The following is an 18,671-nucleotide window of genomic DNA, read 5'->3' as shown; positions in this document are numbered from 1 at the left end:
GGAGGCCGCCTTCCCGCTCTGGGACCTCGGGTCGCGACCCCGGAAGCATATCCTCCATCCTCCGCCTCCTTTCCAGCAGAAATGGCGGCTGCGGCGGTTCGAGTTATGTTGTTACCCGCGGCGCGGCGGCGGCTCTGGGGTTTCAGCGAGAGTCTCCTGATCCGCGGCGCTGCGGGACGGGTGAGCTTCCCCCTGCTTGTCTGGGCGCTGCCTGGGGCCAGACCCAGTCGGGCCGGCTCTGGCCTCTTTCGCGGCACCCGGCGCAGCGCACCTGAAAGTCGGCGCCGCAGATTCGAACAGCGGGGTCGGGCAGGGCCTCCTCGACCCGGACCCACTGGGCGCCAGGCGGCCTGGGGCTGCTGAACTGGCCGGGGTGGCTGGCTTGTGGCTACCCGCCAGGAGACCTGCTAGTGACGTGTGGGATGACCCTGGTTTTCGGCTCCTCCCGCCAGCTACTGAGGAGTGCATGTTTGACCACTAAAAACGTAGTGCTTGCAAATTGGGGAAAACTAAAAAGTGAAATGGTTACCGCTCCAGAGTTCTGTTTTAGCCTAAGACTGAACTTCGTCCTCATCTGGGCTTCTCGCTAACCTGTACATCGCTGAAGTAAAATTTTGTATGTATTTGCATTTTTCTCATGAGCGAGCCTCTGACTTTCAGCAAAGAGATGTGAGACTTTTTAATAAGGGCAAAGAAAAACTGCTGGAAGACGAATAGTTCCTGGCCGACAAGCCAGTCAGTTGCGTTTTGAACGTCCGGCCCATCTTCCTAGCCTCTTTTTTTTTTTTTAAAAAAACCATTTCCAAACCCTGTTGCTTTTCTTGAACAATGAAAACCCGAGTGTCAGTTCTGTCTTGTGTGTAGGTAGTTTTACATCTTTTCTCTCCTTTTTTTTTCCCTGCTTGTTTTCTCCATAATGAATATAAAACATTTCTAGGAGAGGTAGTGAAATAAAGTCAATTTCTCTCTGGGTAATGATAATAACTGCTCATCTTCCCTGAGGGAAGGGCATGTTTATAATCACGTTGCTGGCTCTAGGACAGTGGCTGGTGACACATGTTTCTAGGCCAGGCAGAGATCCCAGTGGAACCAAAATTGAAGAAGAAAGATTCTTCTTTTTTTAATATCAGATTAGTAATGTGTTTTGCTTTGTCTCTTCCACTTCCTACCCCCAACCAGTCATTATATTTTGGAGAGAACAGATTACGAAGTACACAGGCTGCTACCCAAGTTGTTCTGAATGTTCCTGAAACAAGAGTAACATGTTTAGAAAGCGGACTCAGAGTGGCTTCAGAAGACTCTGGGCTCTCAACATGCACAGTAAGTGACTCAGGCAACCTTCTCTAAGTGACCCTTCATTTAGCGTAGCAAATTGTTGATTTTAGTCTTTAGTTTCTTTGTTGGCTGGTGGTTCAAAAAGGGTGGCAGTTATTTTGCCTTGACAGATTTCCTTGAGTTGTGAACCTTTTGTTCCATTGATACTTAGTTACAGGGTGCATATGTATCCTGTTGCCTTGTCTGCATCTTGTTCTTGTAGCTTATTATTGATTATTTATTGTTAGTAGTATTGATAATAATGGAAGAGGTCTATTTGCAGGGCTACTCTGCCAGGTGTTTTTACTGATGTCTTATTTGCTAAAAAGCAATTCTTTGTAGTGGGCGTCCTCACACCTGTTTTATAGTTAAGGAAGTGACAGAAGTTAAATGGTTTTGTTCAGGTCGCTCAGCTAATACGTGACAGAGCCAGGATTTCAACCAAAGTTTTCTGACAGTCTCTGATGTTCTTGATACTACAGTTATTAATTGGCTGGATTAATGAGTTGGGCAAAGAATACTCAGTGAGGGTGGCAGGTAGATACTTGTAGCACCCAGCAGTATCCTGATCAAAATTTTTAAATCTCATGGTTCATAGGGATGAACTATTAATTCACTCAGATCAAGAAAATCTTAGTGTTAAGACCAGAAAGCACTTGTCAGAAAAAGGAAGGAGACTGTTCCCCGCAACCTCAAATAAATAAAATGGATTTATTTAATTGTTCTTTGATTGCATTAAGGTTGGACTCTGGATTGATGCTGGAAGTAGATATGAAAATGAGAAGAATAATGGAACAGCACACTTTCTGGAGCATATGGCTTTCAAGGCAAGTTGTAAGACTTTACAAAGATGCACTCTCTTTAAGAGATAGTAAGCACAAAGTGTCTTTCTTTAGAGGCAGGGAGAGCTCTTTTAGTAGTATAATATGTTTTATGTTTTTTTTTCCAGGACAGTATCTAAAATAAGTACTGATAATTGCTTTGTAAAGTTGAAATGAAAACTTTCTTTTGGGATGCAGGAGTCATCTGAATGTATACCATTTCTGAAGCCTGATGTACCTTTTTTTTTTAATTTAATTTGTTTTGAGACAGGATCTGGTTCTGTTGCCTAGGTTGGAGTGTGGTGACACAGTCTGCTTACTGCAACCTCCACCTCCTAGGCTCAAGTCATCCTCCCACATCTACTTCTGGAGTAGCTGGGACTGTAGGTGCATGCCACCACACCCGGATAATTTATTTATATGTATGTGTGTGTGTGTGTGTGTGTGTGTGTGTATGTATTTTATTTTATTTTATTTTTTGGTAGAGATGGAGTTTTGCCATGTGTTGGCCAGGTTGGTCTCAATCTCCTGGGCTCAGTCAGCCTGCCTCAGCTTCCCAAAGTGCTGCGGTGACAGGTGTGAGCCATCGTACCCTACCTGATGTACTTTAGAAACCAAATTTGACTCTGCATGAAACTTATTGTCCTCTGTATTCATTATCTGAAGTGTTTAGAATAGATGAAGGATAAACGGAGGTTGCATAATTTATTTTTCCTCTTTTATTTCAAGGGCACCAAAAAGAGATCCCAGTTAGATCTGGAACTTGAGATTGAAAATATGGGTGCTCATCTCAATGCCTATACCTCCAGAGAGCAGACTGTATACTATGCCAAAGCATTCTCTAAAGACTTGCCAAGAGGTATTGTTATTATTTATACAGCAGATAATATAATTTTCATGAGAATCAGAAATTATTTAGTACTTTTTATTATGTCTGTTGTAAAAGAGTAAGTCCCAGAAATGTGAAAAAACGAAACTGAATTCTGGGTGAGGGTACAGCTGATCTTATTTTTTTTCTAAATATGACAGATAGTAAGATTATGGATGATTGTTTTTATTAATATGTAGCAATAAAATAGAGATTATTTGGTGGAAATAAAATATTTTAAGAGGACAGCAGTTTGTTAGTTACCATATTTGTAGACTGTTCTGACTCTTTTAAAAGTTATTACACAAAACATTTTCCTAGTGGAAGAATTAACAACAAAATTTAGCAGTTTTAGAGCTAATTGGTAAAATTATAATTTTTTTTTTTAGAGAGAGAGTCTCGATCTGTCACGCAAGCTGGAGTGCAGTGGTGCGATCTGGTCTCACTGCAACCTCTGCCTCCTGGATTCTGGGTTCAAGTGATTCTCCTGCCTCAGCCTCCTGAGTAGCTGGGATTATAGGCTCCTGCCACCATGGCTGGCTAGTTTTTGTATTTTCAGTAGAGATGGGTTTTGCCATGTTGGCCAGGCTGGTGTTAAACTCCCGACCTCAAGTGACCCACCCGCCTTGGCCTCCCAGAGTGCTGGGATTATAGGCGTGAGCCACTGTGCACAGCCATTAGTGAAATTATTAACCTTTAAGGTCCTTCTGTAGTTGTAGTTACTACTTTGCAGTTTTGGATTCCTAATAGGCTTTCATTAATAATGTTTAAATGGCACTTTACACAAGTACTTTTGTGTATATATTATCCATTTGATCTGCATAGGTGTTTCTACCTTGCATTTGTGGAAATTGAAGCCCAGACTTTGACTTGCCCAGGACTGCATAGCTATCAGGTGGCTTACTGTGGACTCAAGTGCATGTCTTCTTACCAGATTCATTTGCTTTGTCAAAACAATAAAATAAGAAACCTATCACTTGTAAATAACTAAAATACTTAATATGATATCCTAACTTTTGCATTAAAACAAAAATGACAGCAACTATGGAGGGTGTGTTGGTTTGAATAACAAAACCAATGAGACAATTTTTGTCCCAGGACTAATTAGGGACCAAGAACATAGGGCTAGGCCAAGCTTCTTTAAACAGTTGTTCATTCCAGCCTAGTTCCTTCCTTTATTTACACAGAACAGGGAAGGCAAAAAGGAGAAACAGAAAAAGTAAGGGTGAAGTTAAAAGACTTTTTTCCCTTTTCTCTTGGCATTTAGCTGGAAAGGATAGAGCCTCTGCTAGTGGGAGTGGAAAAGCAGAGGGGCTTTCCCTGAGGAATACAAAATGGAAGTGCTCTCTGAAGCAGCTCCAACTTTGGGGATTTACTTGGGGTTTTTCACCCTTCACCCTGGGTGAAGCCTGGTATATGAGGTAATAATTAGACATTTAGATAATGGTCTCCAGGTTTTTATGATCACTTATTTATTTTTTTAAATTATTATTATACTTTAAGTTCTAGGGTACATGTGCACAACGTGCAGGTTTGTTACATATGTGTACATGTGCCATGTTGGTGTGCTGTACTCATTAACTCGTCATTTACATTAGGTGTATCTCCTAATGCTATCCCTCGCCGCTCCCACCACCCCACGACAGGCCCTGGTGTGTGTGATGTTCCCACCTTGTATCCAAGTGTTCTCGTTGTTCAGTTCCCACCTATAAGTGAGAACATGTGGTGTTTGGTTTTCTGTCCTTGCAATAGTTTGCTCAGAATGATGGTTTCTAGCTTCATCCATGTCCCTACAAAGGACATGAACTCATCCTTTTTTATGGCTGCATAGTATTCCATGGTGTATATGTGCTGCATTTTCTTAATCCAGTCTGTCATTGATGGACATTTGGGTTGGTTCCAAGTCTTTGCTATTGTGAATAGTGCCGCAATAAACATACTTGTACATGATGATCACTTATTGTTAAGAAAGTTGATCATATATCCTTAATGTATGTATACTTGTAAGTTAAATACATGTGCTACTATACTAACATATCTATACATTTAAAAAAAGAGATTCAGATTAAAACAGACTGGGAAATAGGAGCCCCCCTCCCTGCCTTTGGAAACTACCAGTGTAGACCACCAATCCCACATAACAGCATTTTCTCACAGAATTCTTGTCCTTCCATTTGTCTATGGGCTCTTTCTCACCCATTTTACTAGACTCTGGTTCTCTCATCTGGACAGATGGGTTTTATTTGGTTTTACACATAATTTTTTCCTTTTGGTCATGATCTCAGCCACAGCTTGCTATAATAGTCTGTTTTGTCATGTTCTTAGTATTTGGACATAATCAGTTCTGAGACAGTGCCCCTTAAAGTGAACTGAATTAAAACAAGGAACAAAAGTTTATAGTAGAGTAAGAAATGAAACCTAAACCAGACACGGTAGTGCATGCCTTTAGTCCTGGCTACTTGGAGGAAGCTGAGGCAGGAGGATTGTTTGAGCCCAGGAATTTGAGTCCAGTCTGGGCAGCATAATGAGACCTTGTCTCTTAGGGGAAAAAAAGAAACTTAAGATTGTAAGTTTATTTTATAACATTAATTGTATTAATGAAATTTAGATTTATGATTGCAACTATGTACTAATACTTCAAGAATGAAGTACAGTTTTGTTTTGGAGACGTATGCACTTTTTCTGATAAAATTGCTTAATGGCCTAATATGACATGTTCCACTTCACTTTTCGCTTTTTGCAAATTCGGGTTTGAGAACATACAATTCTGTGATTCATTTGAGGCATATTTTAGATCATAAGGATTCTTTTCTCTGTTGCCCAGGCGGGAGTGCAGTGGTGCAATCGCAGCTCACTGCACCCTTTGCCTCCCGGGCTCAAGCCATCCTCCCATGTCAGCCTCCCGGGTAGCAGGGACTACAGGCACATGCCACCACACCCAGCTAATTTTTGTATTTTTTGTAGAGACAGGATTTTGGCATGTTGCTCAGGTTCGTCTCGAACTCCTGGGCTGAAGCCCATCTTAGCCTCCCAAAGTGCTGGGATTATATAGGCGTTAGCCACCATGCCTGGTCAGTTCTTTACTTCTTAACATAGCACTTTCATTGCTGTGGGAACTTGCATAGTAAATACTTGGGTGATGTGAACCCTCAGTATATTCCTAGCTAGGTATTTTCAGATTAATATATATAACTTTGTAATTTTCATATAGAACAGTCTATATTAATATGCAGATTTCCATAGCATTTTTGAAGTAGGTAGAGTCATTACAAGGTGATGGCAAGTTTATAGTTTTTCCCCAAGGAAAATCTTTTGTACTATAGGGGTTTATATGTTAAATTTTAATTTTGTCCTGTTAAGTATATCTGATGTTTTTCTCCCAGGCTCATCATTTAGTATTGAGTGATGGGTCAGTGTCATGATTTCTGATTTTGGTTTAATAGATTTTAATAGTGAAAGTTAAGATTGCTGGTGCTTTTTCTTATATTTTATTTTCAATTAGCTGTAGAAATTCTTGCTGATATAATACAAAACAGCACATTGGGAGAAGCAGAGATTGAACGTGAGCGTGGAGTAATCCTTAGAGAGATGCAGGAAGTTGAAACCAATTTACAAGAAGTTGTTTTTGATTATCTTCATGCCACAGCTTATCAAAATACTGCACTTGGACGGACAATTTTGGGACCAACAGAAAATATCAAGTAGGTATAACTCTCAGAATTTCTTGGTGGGTAAGGGAATTTATGAATTTTGAAAATTAACATTTACAAACTTTCAAAAAGTATGTTTCAAAAAGTCATTTTCCTCCTGGTAATCTAAGTGAAATTGTAGTTAGCTACATTTTGGTCCCACTTAGCTCCCAAGCATGTGAGTTCATAGGTACTTCGGAGTAAACCAGTAATGGTGTCAAATCTTTTTTCCTTGATGTAAAAAAGTCGAAGTTCTTTGATGTATTGTCTATATCCTATTTCTGCCTGCATTTTAGGATACGGTTATGGTCCAATTTGATTTCAGGTATATTATGTGAAGATCTGTTTTTTTTTTTTTTTTTTTTTTTTTGGTTTCCTTTAAAAATGGTTTTACTTCATTTACAGATCTATAAGTCGTAAGGACTTAGTGGATTATATAACCACACATTATAAGGGACCAAGAATAGTGCTTGCTGCTGCTGGAGGTTAGTCAATTTAAATTTCTACAAATGTTTTAAACACAGTTGTTGGAGTGGTATGCTTATTAGTTTGATCCTGTTGGGAGATAGCCTAAGAATTTTCATTTACATAGCAAGTAACTGTATTTGATACTGTGTAAGGGGAATGTGGAGCACTGGAACCAGACTTTCCCTCTATTTTTTTTAAAGTAGGTTTCATTTAGGCTGGGCATGGTGGCTCACTCCAGCACTTTGGGAGGCCGAGGCGGGCGGATCAATATGGTGAAACCCTGTCTATACTAAAAATAGAAAAATTAGCCGGGCGTGGTGGCGGGCGCCTGTAGTCCCAGCTACTCAGGAGGCTGAGGTAGGAGAATCACTTGAACCCGGGAGGCGGAGGTTACAGTGAGCCAAGATCATGCCACTGTACTCCAGCCTGGGCGACATAGTAAGACTGTCTCAAAAAAAAAAAAAAAAAAGTAGGTTTTATTTCTAGAAAGACTTAATGAACTGTTCAATACATAAGTGTACATAGTAGAATGTGCAAGAAAAGGGCAAAGGAGTGAACTGGGAGCGAGTCGGAGGATAGCATTCTGTACTTTGAGAATTTCTTGAGATTTTAAATTATCTCCTGAGAACCAACTTCGTCCTTGTTCAAGCATGGAATGGGTATGTTCATTCTTTGATTTGTTCAATTATTCATTTAATAGATCTAATTTTTGGGAAGGAGAAGGACATAGGGAGTCATAAGAATGTTGAATGGGAATCCAAACATGCAGGTGACTTTAGAAGGTTTCCTTGAGGTCATGTTTGAAGCCAGTGAATGAAAAAAAAAAAAATTCACAGCAGATATTGCCAGATTTCCTGGCAGTCTGAATCTAGGCAACAGTACATTTTAATTGGTTTCCAGTTTTTTTTCCTTTTTAAAATATATTTATGGAAGTAGAGATGGATGCTTAACTATGTTGCCCAGGCTGGTTTCAAACTCTTGAGCTCAAGTGATCCTTCCACCTTGGCCTCCCAAAGCTTGGGGTTTACAGGCGTGAGCCACTGCACCTGGTCTCCAGTTTTCATTTCTTTGTATTTTTTAATATTAGAGCAAAGTGAAGTGTTGTTTCATGTTGTAAATTTTTCTCTTTTTAGAAATTGTAGTTTAAAAATTCTAGTCGCTCTGGATTGATTTCTGAGCTAATTACCTGGGGGGTAATGAAGAAGATGAAAACATTAAATATCAAACATATTATTCATTGTAGTGCCTAGCTAAAAATCATGTTACTTTCATTGTACATGGCAGGAAGTGCACTCTGAAATTCTCTTAAGTAACATTGTTTCTAAATTGGCTCTTGCAAGACTTGGGCTTAAGTGTTTGAAACTGTCTTGGAAATGGGACGAGACTTGTTAGATGGGTCCTCAATAACAAAGCTTTCTGGAACCTCTCTGCCATTGTGGGTGGCATATGGACAAAATGAGTTTTTGTTTTACTTTGGTTTATGGGTTCATTTTGACAAAGTTGAGATATCCTTAGTTTAATGGCTTATAGATTAATTAGTACTCATTTTAAATACTATATAAGTGATGTGCCTTATAAATGATTGCATCTTAAATTCAATTAAATAGGCCAGTTTTAAGTTTCTGCTGACCTCTGAATTATGCCTTGGCTACCATTTAGCTCTTCTAGGTTAATCTGCAGGATGTATAGCTTTTATTTGCCAAATAGTTTTTTTTTATCCTAGCTTCATTTATTATAAAATTATAATTTAACATTTTAATTATAAACTAAGTTAAAGAATCTTAATTTGGGTCTCAAGTTCAGATAGTAAGAGATATAGAGTCTAAGAAATTCCTAAGTTTTTGCATTTGGATACCTATTAATGGTATTCAGAAATAATTTAGATGACACTATTTTGTTCCTGAGTTTTATTTTTTTTGAGACGGAGTTTCGCTCTTGTTGCCCAGGCTGGAGTGCAATGGCATCATCTTGGCTCACTGCAAACCCCGCCTCCCGGATTCAAGCGATTCTCCTGCTTTAGCCTCCCGAGCAGCTGGGATTACAGGCATGCATCACTACACCTGACTAATTTTGTTTTAGTAGAGATGGGGTTTCTCCATGTTGGTCAGGCTGGTCTACCTCCGACCTCAGGTGGTCCGCCTGCCGCGGCTTCCCAAAGCGCTGGGATTATGGGCATGAGCCACCGCCCCGGGCCCTGTTCCTGAGTTCTGATAGGAGAGCACAGAGAATAAAGTATATCTGTGTATCCAGCTTTCTTTTATTTATTTAATTTTATTTATTTTAGACACAGAGTCTTGCTCTGTCACCCAAGTTGGAGTACAGTGATGTGATCTCAGCTCACTGCAACCTCTGTCTCCTGGGTTCAAGCAATTCTCCTGCCTCAGCCTCCTGAATAGCTGGGATTATTACAGGTGCCTGCTACCATGCCCAGCTAGTTTTTGTATTTTTAGTAGAGGTGGGGTTTTACCATATTGGCCAGGCTGGTCTTGAACTCCTGATCTCAAGTGACCTGCCCACCTTGGCTTCCCAAAGTGCTAGGATTACAGGTGTGAGTCATGGCACCCGGCTTTTAAAATTTATTTTATTGAGACAGGAGTCTTACTATGTTCTTGCTATGTCCAGGCTGGTCTTGAACTCCTGAACTCAAATGATCCTCCCACCTCAGCCTCCTAAAGTACTGGGATTATAGGCATGAGCCACCATGCCCAGTTCCAGCTTTTTAAAAATCAGATAGAGCTCATATTTGTATTTTCCACTAAAAAAAATATATTTTTTTTTTTTGCAAATTGGAAAATTGGCTCTTTTTTTTTGCTAGTTTGGATCCCAGAAATTGTTATAATTTAATAGAACATGATTTTGTAAAAAGTGGAGTTTTCAAGTTGTCTTATTCTTAGCTGTGAATCCATTGGTCTGTTGATGAAAACTGTCATTTGCTCTACAAAATGAGAAAGCTGTGCAACCTCAAGCTTTGCAATGCCAAGGAAATAGGTGTGCTATGTGAGCTTACTCTTAAATAATGGCTTTTAGTGAGTGTAGATAGTTCATGTGTAATGTACATCACATTATACCACCTAGGGACTATTGTAAACTATATTGCTGCTAGATACATGTGAAAATATTTTCTTTCAATTTAGGTGTTTCCCATGATGAACTGCTTGACTTAGCAAAGTTTCATTTTGGTGACTCTTTATGCACACACAAAGGAGAAATACCAGCTCTGCCTCCCTGCACATTCACAGGAAGTGAGGTAGGGCAAGCCTCCCAGCTAGTATTTAGCCTTTTGGATTCCTTGTGTTGTATTTACACATAAGTAAACAAAATGTACATATTTCCAGTAGGAATAAAATGGAATAAGTAAAAGGCTTACACTGAAATACAGAAAAAGGGAAGAGGATGTACTCATTTGCTTAGATTCCTTCCTCTTCTGTATTGTTTACCCACCTGTTTTTCTTTCCTGAGGAAGCAAGGTTTTTTTTGTTTTGTTTTTAAATTTCTCCATTCTAGTCTGAAAGGAAGCAAAGTTTTAAGAGCAGTTTATAATTTGGTCTTTTTGTGCTTTTTCTTTGGTACTGTGCATTTATATATTGTAATATCTGGAAGTAATCTTTTAAACCCCATATTTTGAGTTTCACTTCAGGTTTACTCTTGGCTTAGTTTTGCCCACAGTATGTTTTGGGAGGGGGTAGTAACTGTTAGAGCCAGAACTTGCAGAGAATCTACTAGTTATCAACTAGCTTTAAGCCTCTTTAGGGGCTTAGTTTGCCATGTTAAGAATGATGCTCAACGTAGTATCTGGAAAATGCCCTGATATTGGCAGCTGCCTGGAACTGTAGCATTGGCAGTACAGAAATAAACCTGTAACGTCAATACGACATTTCGATAGAAAAGTTCAGATTGAGGCTGGGTGCAATGGCTCATGCCTGTAATCCCAGCACTTGGAGAGGCTGAGGCAAGTGTGTCACTTGAGGTTAGGATTTTGAGACCAGCTTCACTAACATGGTGAAACTCCGTCTCTACTAAAAATACAACAATTAGCTGGGTGTGGTGGTGGTGCATGCTGGTAATCCAGCTATTAGGGAGGCAGAGGTTGCAGTTAGCTGAGATGGCGCCACTGCACTCCAGCCTGGGTGACAGAGTCTCAAAAAAATAAAAAGAAAAATTCAGATTGACAAACACAAAGGATTAATTTCTACGAGTGAAATGATGCAACCCTTTTTGACCTGGTAAACCACGTGGTGGCCGTCTATAGTAAAATGCATTGGGGAAAGTAATTTTTCCTTAACCCATGAAATTCTTCTAGGCTAAACTATACAATGTAATGAGGCCTGATAGTTAAAAAATCAAGAGAGAGTCCCAGTGTGCATTTTAACCTTGCAATTAATGGGACTGGTGATTTTTTCTTGTTAATAAGCATGTTATATAATGTTAATCGTAACTAGAGGTCCTCCTGCTTTATCTGAACTAGATTCGTGTGAGGGATGACAAGATGCCTTTGGCGCACCTTGCAATAGCTGTTGAAGCTGTTGGTTGGGCACATCCAGATACAATCTGTCTCATGGTTGCAAACACGCTGATTGGCAACTGGGATCGCTCTTTTGGAGGAGGAATGGTAAGTGATTTTAAAATAAATTTTCCATGACAGATGGAAGATTATCATGTTTTCTTAAATACAAGTTCTTTGTAAGAATCCTTTTTTGAAGTGGCAAAATAGAGCCTTGTACTGTGAATTATATAAACTGATCCTGGTTTGCCTGTGGGCCAGAAAAAAAAAATTTTTTTTCTTTGCCACAAAGTTTATTAGTGGCAAAATTTGAATAAGGACAGAAAAATTAGCTAGAAGTACTATATCAATGTTAATATCCTAATTTTAATGGTCAGTAGGCCCTCTGTATCTGTGGGTTCCATATCCATGGATTCAACCAACCATAGGTGGAAAATTTTGGGGGACAAATGGATGGTTTCATCTGTACTAAATATGTATGCACTTTTTTTTGGTCACTTCCCATATAGTATAACAACTATGTACATAGCATTCACATGGATTGGGTATTTAGAGATGATGTAAAGTATACAGGAGAATGTGCTTATATGCAAATACTAGATACACCATAGTACATGAGGGCTCTAGCATCTGTGGATTTTGGTATCCACAGGGATCTGGGAACCAGTTCTCCACAGATACTGAGGAGCTATACCGAGGTGATATAAGAAAATTAATTTCCTTGTTTTTCACAAGTACATACTAAAGTACTTGGGGCAAGAAGCATCACATCTAAAACTCAGTAACAGTTGAATGGTAAAATAACAGGGAATTTGGATAAAGGGAATTCTCTGTACTGTTTTTGCAACTTTTTTGTAAGTTGGAATTATTGCAAAACACATGGTATAGATTTGTCTTTACTCATAGATTTCTCCAAAATACATTTCATCTAAATATCTTAAGCTTTGTATGCAATATAACTTTGAATCTAAGTGTATGTAACGAAGAGCCCTAAAAATTGGGTTGATAATAGCAGTCTAGTTTTATAAGTAGGTATAGCTACTACATTAATTATAAGGATTCATTGCTTTTATAACATGAATTTCTCCAGGGGGTGCACTGGATGAGATAATAAGCACAATTGTTGGTCATACTGAATTTTAACTGTACTACTGAGATGTTGAATAAAACTAGGAAACTTGTCTTTAAGGATATTCACTATTTTCTACACACTCCATTTTTCTTTCTGTATTTTGGACATGTGTACTTAAAATTCTCTTGGAATTTTTTTTTTCCCTTACAGAATTTATCTAGCAAGCTGGCCCAGCTCACTTGTCATGGCAATCTTTGCCATAGCTTTCAGTCTTTCAACACTTCCTACACAGATACAGGATTATGGGGACTGTATATGGTTTGTGAACCAGCCACTGTTGCAGACATGCTACATGTTGTTCAGAAGGAATGGTGAGAATTTAAGTAATTTAAATTTTGCCTTTAATTCATTTTAGACTAGTTTTTTCTTTATACTTCATGGTGATTTATGGCAATTTTACCTTTTAATTAAGAGACCTAGATAAACAGTAGCTGCCATGTTTTTAAAGGTTGCAGATGTTTTTTCCTAAGTCTCAAGATGTGAAGCTGATTTATACTATAGGACTTTTTTTTTTTTTTTTTGAGATGGGGTCTTGCTCTGTTGCCAGGCTGGAGTGTAGTTGCACTACCTCGGCTCACTGCAGCCTCTGCCTTATAGGTTCAAGCAATTCTCCCACTTCAGTCTCCCGAGTAGCTGGGATTACAGGTGTACCACCATGCCCGGCTAATTTTTTGTATTTTTAGTAGAGACAGGGTTTCACCCATGTTGGCCAGGCTGGTCCTGAACTCCTGACCTCAGGTGATCCACCCTCCTCAGCCTCCCAAAGTGCTGGGATTACACGCATGAATCCCAGCGTGTAAGTTTTACCCGGCTGAAAGTTTTAATCTTTCAGAAGCAGGTTAATTCAGAAAGATGATCCTAAAAGTTTAAAAGCCAACTAGAAGTTGTTTGGAAAATATCTCTGAAAGTAATCTGGTTGAAGGGAAAGTAAATCTGAAGTTGCCACTGCTAAAAGAAAACAATCAAAGTATATTGAGTCAGTAGATGGGCAGAAAGGCTCACAGCTTCTTGGAAAACATTTAGCTCTGGTTCCTTTCCTCCACTATTCTTAAATTGGCTTACATCTTTCTAAATCTAGTCAACTAGGATGTAATTATTAAGTTAAAAAGTAGGTTTAAGACTCATTGTTTTTAAAAACCAATGAATGACCCACTGACTTAACTCATAGCATATCAGACCCCAACAGATGGGGACTCATGAAGTGTCAAGATGCTTATAGCATTTCTGAAAATGTCATCAGCCCATTTGTATTACACCTTTGTGTGCTAATGAGTAATTAGACATGTTTATGTATCATTTTTGAGAAATTAATTTTGGGGAAAATAATCATTTTAGCTTTTGCTTAGATTGGAATTAAATCATAATCACCTGTATGTTATGTGTAGAATATGGCATCATCATTCTTAGGTCATTAACTCATGAAATACAGCATTTTCCAACTGCTTAATAATACTATTTTTCCAAATGTTTTTTAGGATGCGACTCTGTACAAGTGTCACCGAAAGTGAAGTCGCACGAGCCAAAAATCTTCTGAAAACAAACATGTTGTTGCAGCTTGATGGTAAAAATATAAGACATAGCTTCTATTTTCATATGGTTGATCTATATTCCAATACTTAATTTTTCCTTCTCTTTAAACAGGTTCAACTCCAATTTGTGAAGATATTGGTAGGCAAATGTTATGCTATAATAGGAGGATTCCCATCCCTGAGCTTGAAGCAAGAATTGATGTAAGTAGTCCTGAGTTACTACTGGGTCCTGTGTAAAAAGATCCTTGTTACAAAAGCTGAGAATATTTATCTTTCATCTTGCTTTAGTTTTAAAAAGTTCCAGGTATAGAAGTTGTCTTTACTACAAAAAGCTGAATGACCGTATCTTCCATATTTCAGGCTGTGAATGCTGAGACAATTCGAGAAGTATGTACCAAATATATTTATAATAGGAGTCCAGCTATTGCTGCTGTTGGTAAGCCTGGCTTCTTTTCTTCTATGCAAAAAGTTGGCCAAGTACTTTTAATTAACTGTCTTCTTTTTAATCCTTAGGTCCCATTGAGCAACTACCAGATTTTAAACAGATTTGCAGTAACATGTGTTGGCTTCGTGATTAAAATGCTCGTTATCAAGGTTGTTTGAACACATGTATTTATAAAACAGATCTAGAAAAAAAAATGAACATGTATATACATTTGAATGAAAACATGTATATACATTTGGAAATTTGAATGAAGTACTGTATCATACTTTCAAAGGATAAAAAGACTACCCCTCTGAAGGTTGTTTTGTATTAATGGTCAATCTTTGTTCTCTGAGAAATTATACTGGAAGCAGCATACTTTCAAATTACCACCATAAGTATAATTTTAAGAATGAAAATGTTTACAGTATTTTCAGTTTTATTATAAAAATGCACATACAACAAAGATTGTCATCAAGTCATTTCTTGGCTCTACTTGCATTCAGCACTTGTTCTTGAGCAGCTTTCTTTGCTTTTACCATCTCGACAAGTTCCTAGGAAGGAAGAAAGGAAGTTGTCAGAATTTAAAAACAGACATTTTAATCTAGTGTTTGGTATAAAGAATTCAAACAACTAAGACAGTACGAAGTATACCTTTTTCACTGCCTGCCAAGGCCTAGAAAGTCTCTAAGGTTGCTCATTTATTCCTAATAATATTGGCCCCATTAACCACTTAATAGACAAAATGTGAGCTTATATAACCCACGTTAAATTTAAAATACAACAATCTATAAACTCTTAAGTCTGCAACCTTGTATCGTTTCATGCAGTCCTTCTTTGTCCTGCCAGGCACCACTTCTGCTATTTTTTCCCATCTTTCAGGTGTATTTACTGGGTATGTTTTCAAAGCTTGTTCCAAAAGCTTCTGTTCTTCTGTTGTCCAAGGGGTGAAGTCCGTATATGGACCTGTTTAAGAAAAATTTTTATTTGAAAACTGTCTTGTTCAGAACATGTTCCCAGACAAGTCTTGTGGTCCACAAGTGTCCGCTAAGTGCCCATTTCAATCTGGGATGTGTCATTTTGAAATAAACTTGTAGAGATGAGAGATACATATATCCCTCTGAGTGTTAGTAAGAGAAAAAACTTTAGATGACTCACACCCCAGAAAATAAAATCTCAAAGGCTTTTTAAAACACAAGAGTAAAGATCTGCCTGGTACTGTTTATCTCTTACAAATCAATGTAATATACCCACTAGACTGGAAAAAAGCCATATTTAAATTTATAGTACTGTTGGACTCTTGGGCTCAAAAACACAACCACAATTCATTGAGAGTTCTGATAAATCTACTTCCTTACAGGATAGGTAAAAGAGCTTCCTCACAGTTAAACTTTTGCTGGACAGAAACCCTGGAAACCATTTTTGTTTTACACTGAAGGAGACAAACCTAGCAAAATTAAGCCAAGTGCCCAAGGTACCAGTGCCTAAGAGGCAAGCTGAGATTAGACTGTGTTGTAGTGTGGTGTTCTCTTCACATCTGCTAAAATCTTGGGAGCCAATGCTGAACACTTCCAATAACTGCTATTGTGGTTCTTCAACTAAACCTTTAATATTTCAGAAAACATCTAAGATGTGTGTCAGAAACAAATGTATTTCTTAAGGATGTTAAGTATTACACAGTCCACTTGTGTAGGTAAAAGGAGAACGTTAAGTGGTAGAGAGCTGATTTGGTTAAGTCAATGGACTTCTGGCAATTTAGTTATTTCAGACTATGCAGTGACAACACAGACCTAATATTACCAGTAGCCTACTACTTGAAACTGCGTCCTGTGAGATCTGTCACAAAGTTAAGCCTAGAAACCACAGTTCCTTCCCAATTAAAGAAGGAAACAAACAAACAAAACCCCACCACCTATTCAAAACAAAGCAGAGAATCTGTATAATATTTGAAGGTACCTAAGGTGCATAAGCAGCTTTTTTGAAGGTAACTTTTAAGTTCTAGGAAGTCTTTTGTTGAATTTCCTTGTATTGGTTTAAAGCCCTAAATACCATAGATTTTATATCCTCTCTTGGAAAAAAAGATGGAAGTGACATGGTAGTATTTCCTGCTGTTTTCCAGTTACTTCACAGTACCAAAATAAATTAAATGTACTGTTGCAAAATTCCTATGAGAAATCACTATTCAAAAAATGGTGCCAGGTTTAATGGTACAACTGAAGAGGAAGGAGCCTTCCCATTTCCATAAAAGAGGCAAAGATGCTAAAAGACAAAGGACTACTGTCAGTCACTCTTGCCTTCACAGGGTCACCTCTCCTCACAGCAGACTGGACAAGTATCAGGGCCTACCTCCCTCCAACATGGAAACAAGTCCCCTAAGAGCTGAGACTAGTGTGCTAATACCTGTTGTATGGTATTCTGTGGAGATAAAGGCACAGGAGAATAAACCCCTTTAGAAGTGTCCTTCAGGTGTTCTGAAACCCTGCCTTGTTACTTACCTTTATTAAAAGAACTGAAATAATGCCTAACTCAGCCAAACAAGTCACCCCTGATTTTTGCAAACAGTGATCTTCCTCCCCTATATAGCACTAAGTCTCATATCTTTAAGTTGAAATTTTAGGATAATAAACAAGATTAAGAATATAGGTAAAACCGGGACTCTTAGAAGAAAGAAACAGCTTATCATGTATAGTCAAGTCTATTAATCCAAAAGCATCTTTCTGCGATTAGTTTAAGAAAGGATTGGTGGGCCGGGCGCGGTGGCTCAAGCCTGTAATCCCAGCACTTTGGGAGGCCGAGACGGGCGGATCACGAGGTCAGGAGATCGAGACCATCCTGGCTAACACGGTGAAACCCCGTCTCTACTAAAAAATACAAAAAACTAGCCGGGCGAGGTGGCGGGCGCCTGTAGTCCCAGCTACTCGGGAGGCTGAGGCAGGAGAATGGCGTGAACCCGGGAGGCGGAGCTTGCAGTGAGCTGAGATCCGGCCACTGCACTCCAGCCTGGGCGACAGAGTGAAACTCCGTCTCAAAAAAAAATAAAAAATAAAAAAGAAAGGATTGGTGGCTCACAGAACATCAAGTGAAAGAACTTCTTTCACATAAACTGCTTTCAAACTCATAGCAAGAAAAAAATTTATATCACATCCCCAGACACGAAGACACACATGAACAAGAGTTTCATTACAGTATACCCACCTATATAATGGGTGTCACGCTCACTAATTTTCTATTTAAGACACACTAAATTGACTTCATGACCCAGTGATGGGTCATGATTTGTAATATGAAAAGCACTGGTCTAGGGTAATCAAATTAGAACACCCAAGATAATATCAAACCCTAACAGGTTTTTTTTTTTTTTGAGAGGCTTACTATGTTTCCCAGGCTGGTTTTGAACCTAACAATTTTTAACTATATTTTGAAATAATTTTAGAGGAGTAGAAAGAATTGTATACTCTGCCTATATTCCCCAAATGTGAACATCTTCATGTTTCTCTATATGTACAGACATACTTTGCTCTGAACCATAAGTTACAGACATGATGCCTCTTTATTCCTAAACACTTTCTGTGTGTTTTTCCTTAAACATAAGGACATTTTCTTACATAATTACAGTACATTTCTCAAAATCGAGTAATTATCCCGAGAAAATACTATTCTTTTGTCCCAATAATATCCTCTAACACTGATTTGTAAAACCTGGTAAGCAAAACAAACAGCCCCCTTCTCTAATGGCATCTGAAATGGAAGAACTGCAGTTCTCCATTTTTAATGGTGAGGTGAAGTAAATCTTTGCCCTGGAAATGTTTGCTTACAGCTTCCAGTCTGCCAAACATTTTATTTCCCTATCATTCTGAACACAGACCCTAAGTCTTGTATATCCAAGCAGCACAGATACATGGCTAGCATTTTCTACTTTTAGAAA

General features: G+C 38.6%; 2 protein-coding genes across 6 annotated transcripts in view; one reads left to right on the top strand and one right to left on the bottom strand.

The window, feature by feature from the left end:
- Positions 1-49: 49 nt before the first annotated feature.
- Positions 50-17,198, top strand: PMPCB (peptidase, mitochondrial processing beta subunit). 2 transcript variants are annotated; one of them, XM_010377629.2, is made up of 13 exons: positions 50-180; positions 1,180-1,320; positions 2,055-2,141; positions 2,865-2,994; positions 6,506-6,704; positions 7,098-7,177; positions 10,295-10,407; positions 11,626-11,769; positions 12,944-13,104; positions 14,269-14,354; positions 14,435-14,523; positions 14,683-14,758; positions 14,836-15,064. In XM_010377629.2, exons 1-13 carry the CDS (start codon positions 82-84, stop codon positions 14,898-14,900), a joined length of 1,470 nt encoding a protein of 489 aa, XP_010375931.1. In that variant the 5' UTR covers positions 50-81; the 3' UTR covers positions 14,901-15,064. The 2 variants fall into 2 exon arrangements, with proteins under 2 accessions (XP_010375931.1, XP_010375930.1); XM_010377628.2 differs by having other exon boundaries at positions 14,683-17,198.
- Positions 14,918-18,671, bottom strand: part of DNAJC2 (DnaJ heat shock protein family (Hsp40) member C2) — a 34,101-nt gene continuing 30,347 nt past the window's right edge. For 2 of the 4 annotated variants that reach the window (XM_030931828.1, XM_030931827.1), the window contains 2 exons: positions 15,558-15,712; positions 14,918-15,300 (listed from right to left, as the gene is read on the bottom strand). In XM_030931828.1, the coding sequence (XP_030787688.1) occupies positions 15,226-15,300; positions 15,558-15,712 (230 nt within the window). In that variant the 3' untranslated portion in view covers positions 14,918-15,225. The remainder of the gene's footprint in view (positions 15,301-15,557; positions 15,713-18,671) is intronic. The other 2 variants (XM_010377630.2, XM_030931829.1) reach the window with 1 other exon arrangement.

The sequence above is a fragment of the Rhinopithecus roxellana genome, chromosome 6, assembly GCF_007565055.1.
Source record: "Rhinopithecus roxellana isolate Shanxi Qingling chromosome 6, ASM756505v1, whole genome shotgun sequence".
Lineage (NCBI taxonomy): Eukaryota > Metazoa > Chordata > Mammalia > Primates > Cercopithecidae > Rhinopithecus > Rhinopithecus roxellana.
Note: the sequence above shows the minus strand (reverse complement) of the source record. Positions and strands in the feature narration are given on the sequence as shown.

Excerpts from the sequence above, each read along its gene's own strand:
- PMPCB (XM_010377628.2), top strand. The coding sequence starts at position 82 with ATGGCGGCTGCGGCGGTTCGAGTTATGTTGTTACCCGCGGCGCGGCGG. Across the intron at positions 14,355-14,434 it reads CATGTTGTTGCAGCTTGATG|GTTCAACTCCAATTTGTGAA; the intron begins GTAAAAATATAA and ends CTCTTTAAACAG. Across the intron at positions 14,524-14,682 it reads AGCTTGAAGCAAGAATTGAT|GCTGTGAATGCTGAGACAAT; the intron begins GTAAGTAGTCCT and ends TCCATATTTCAG.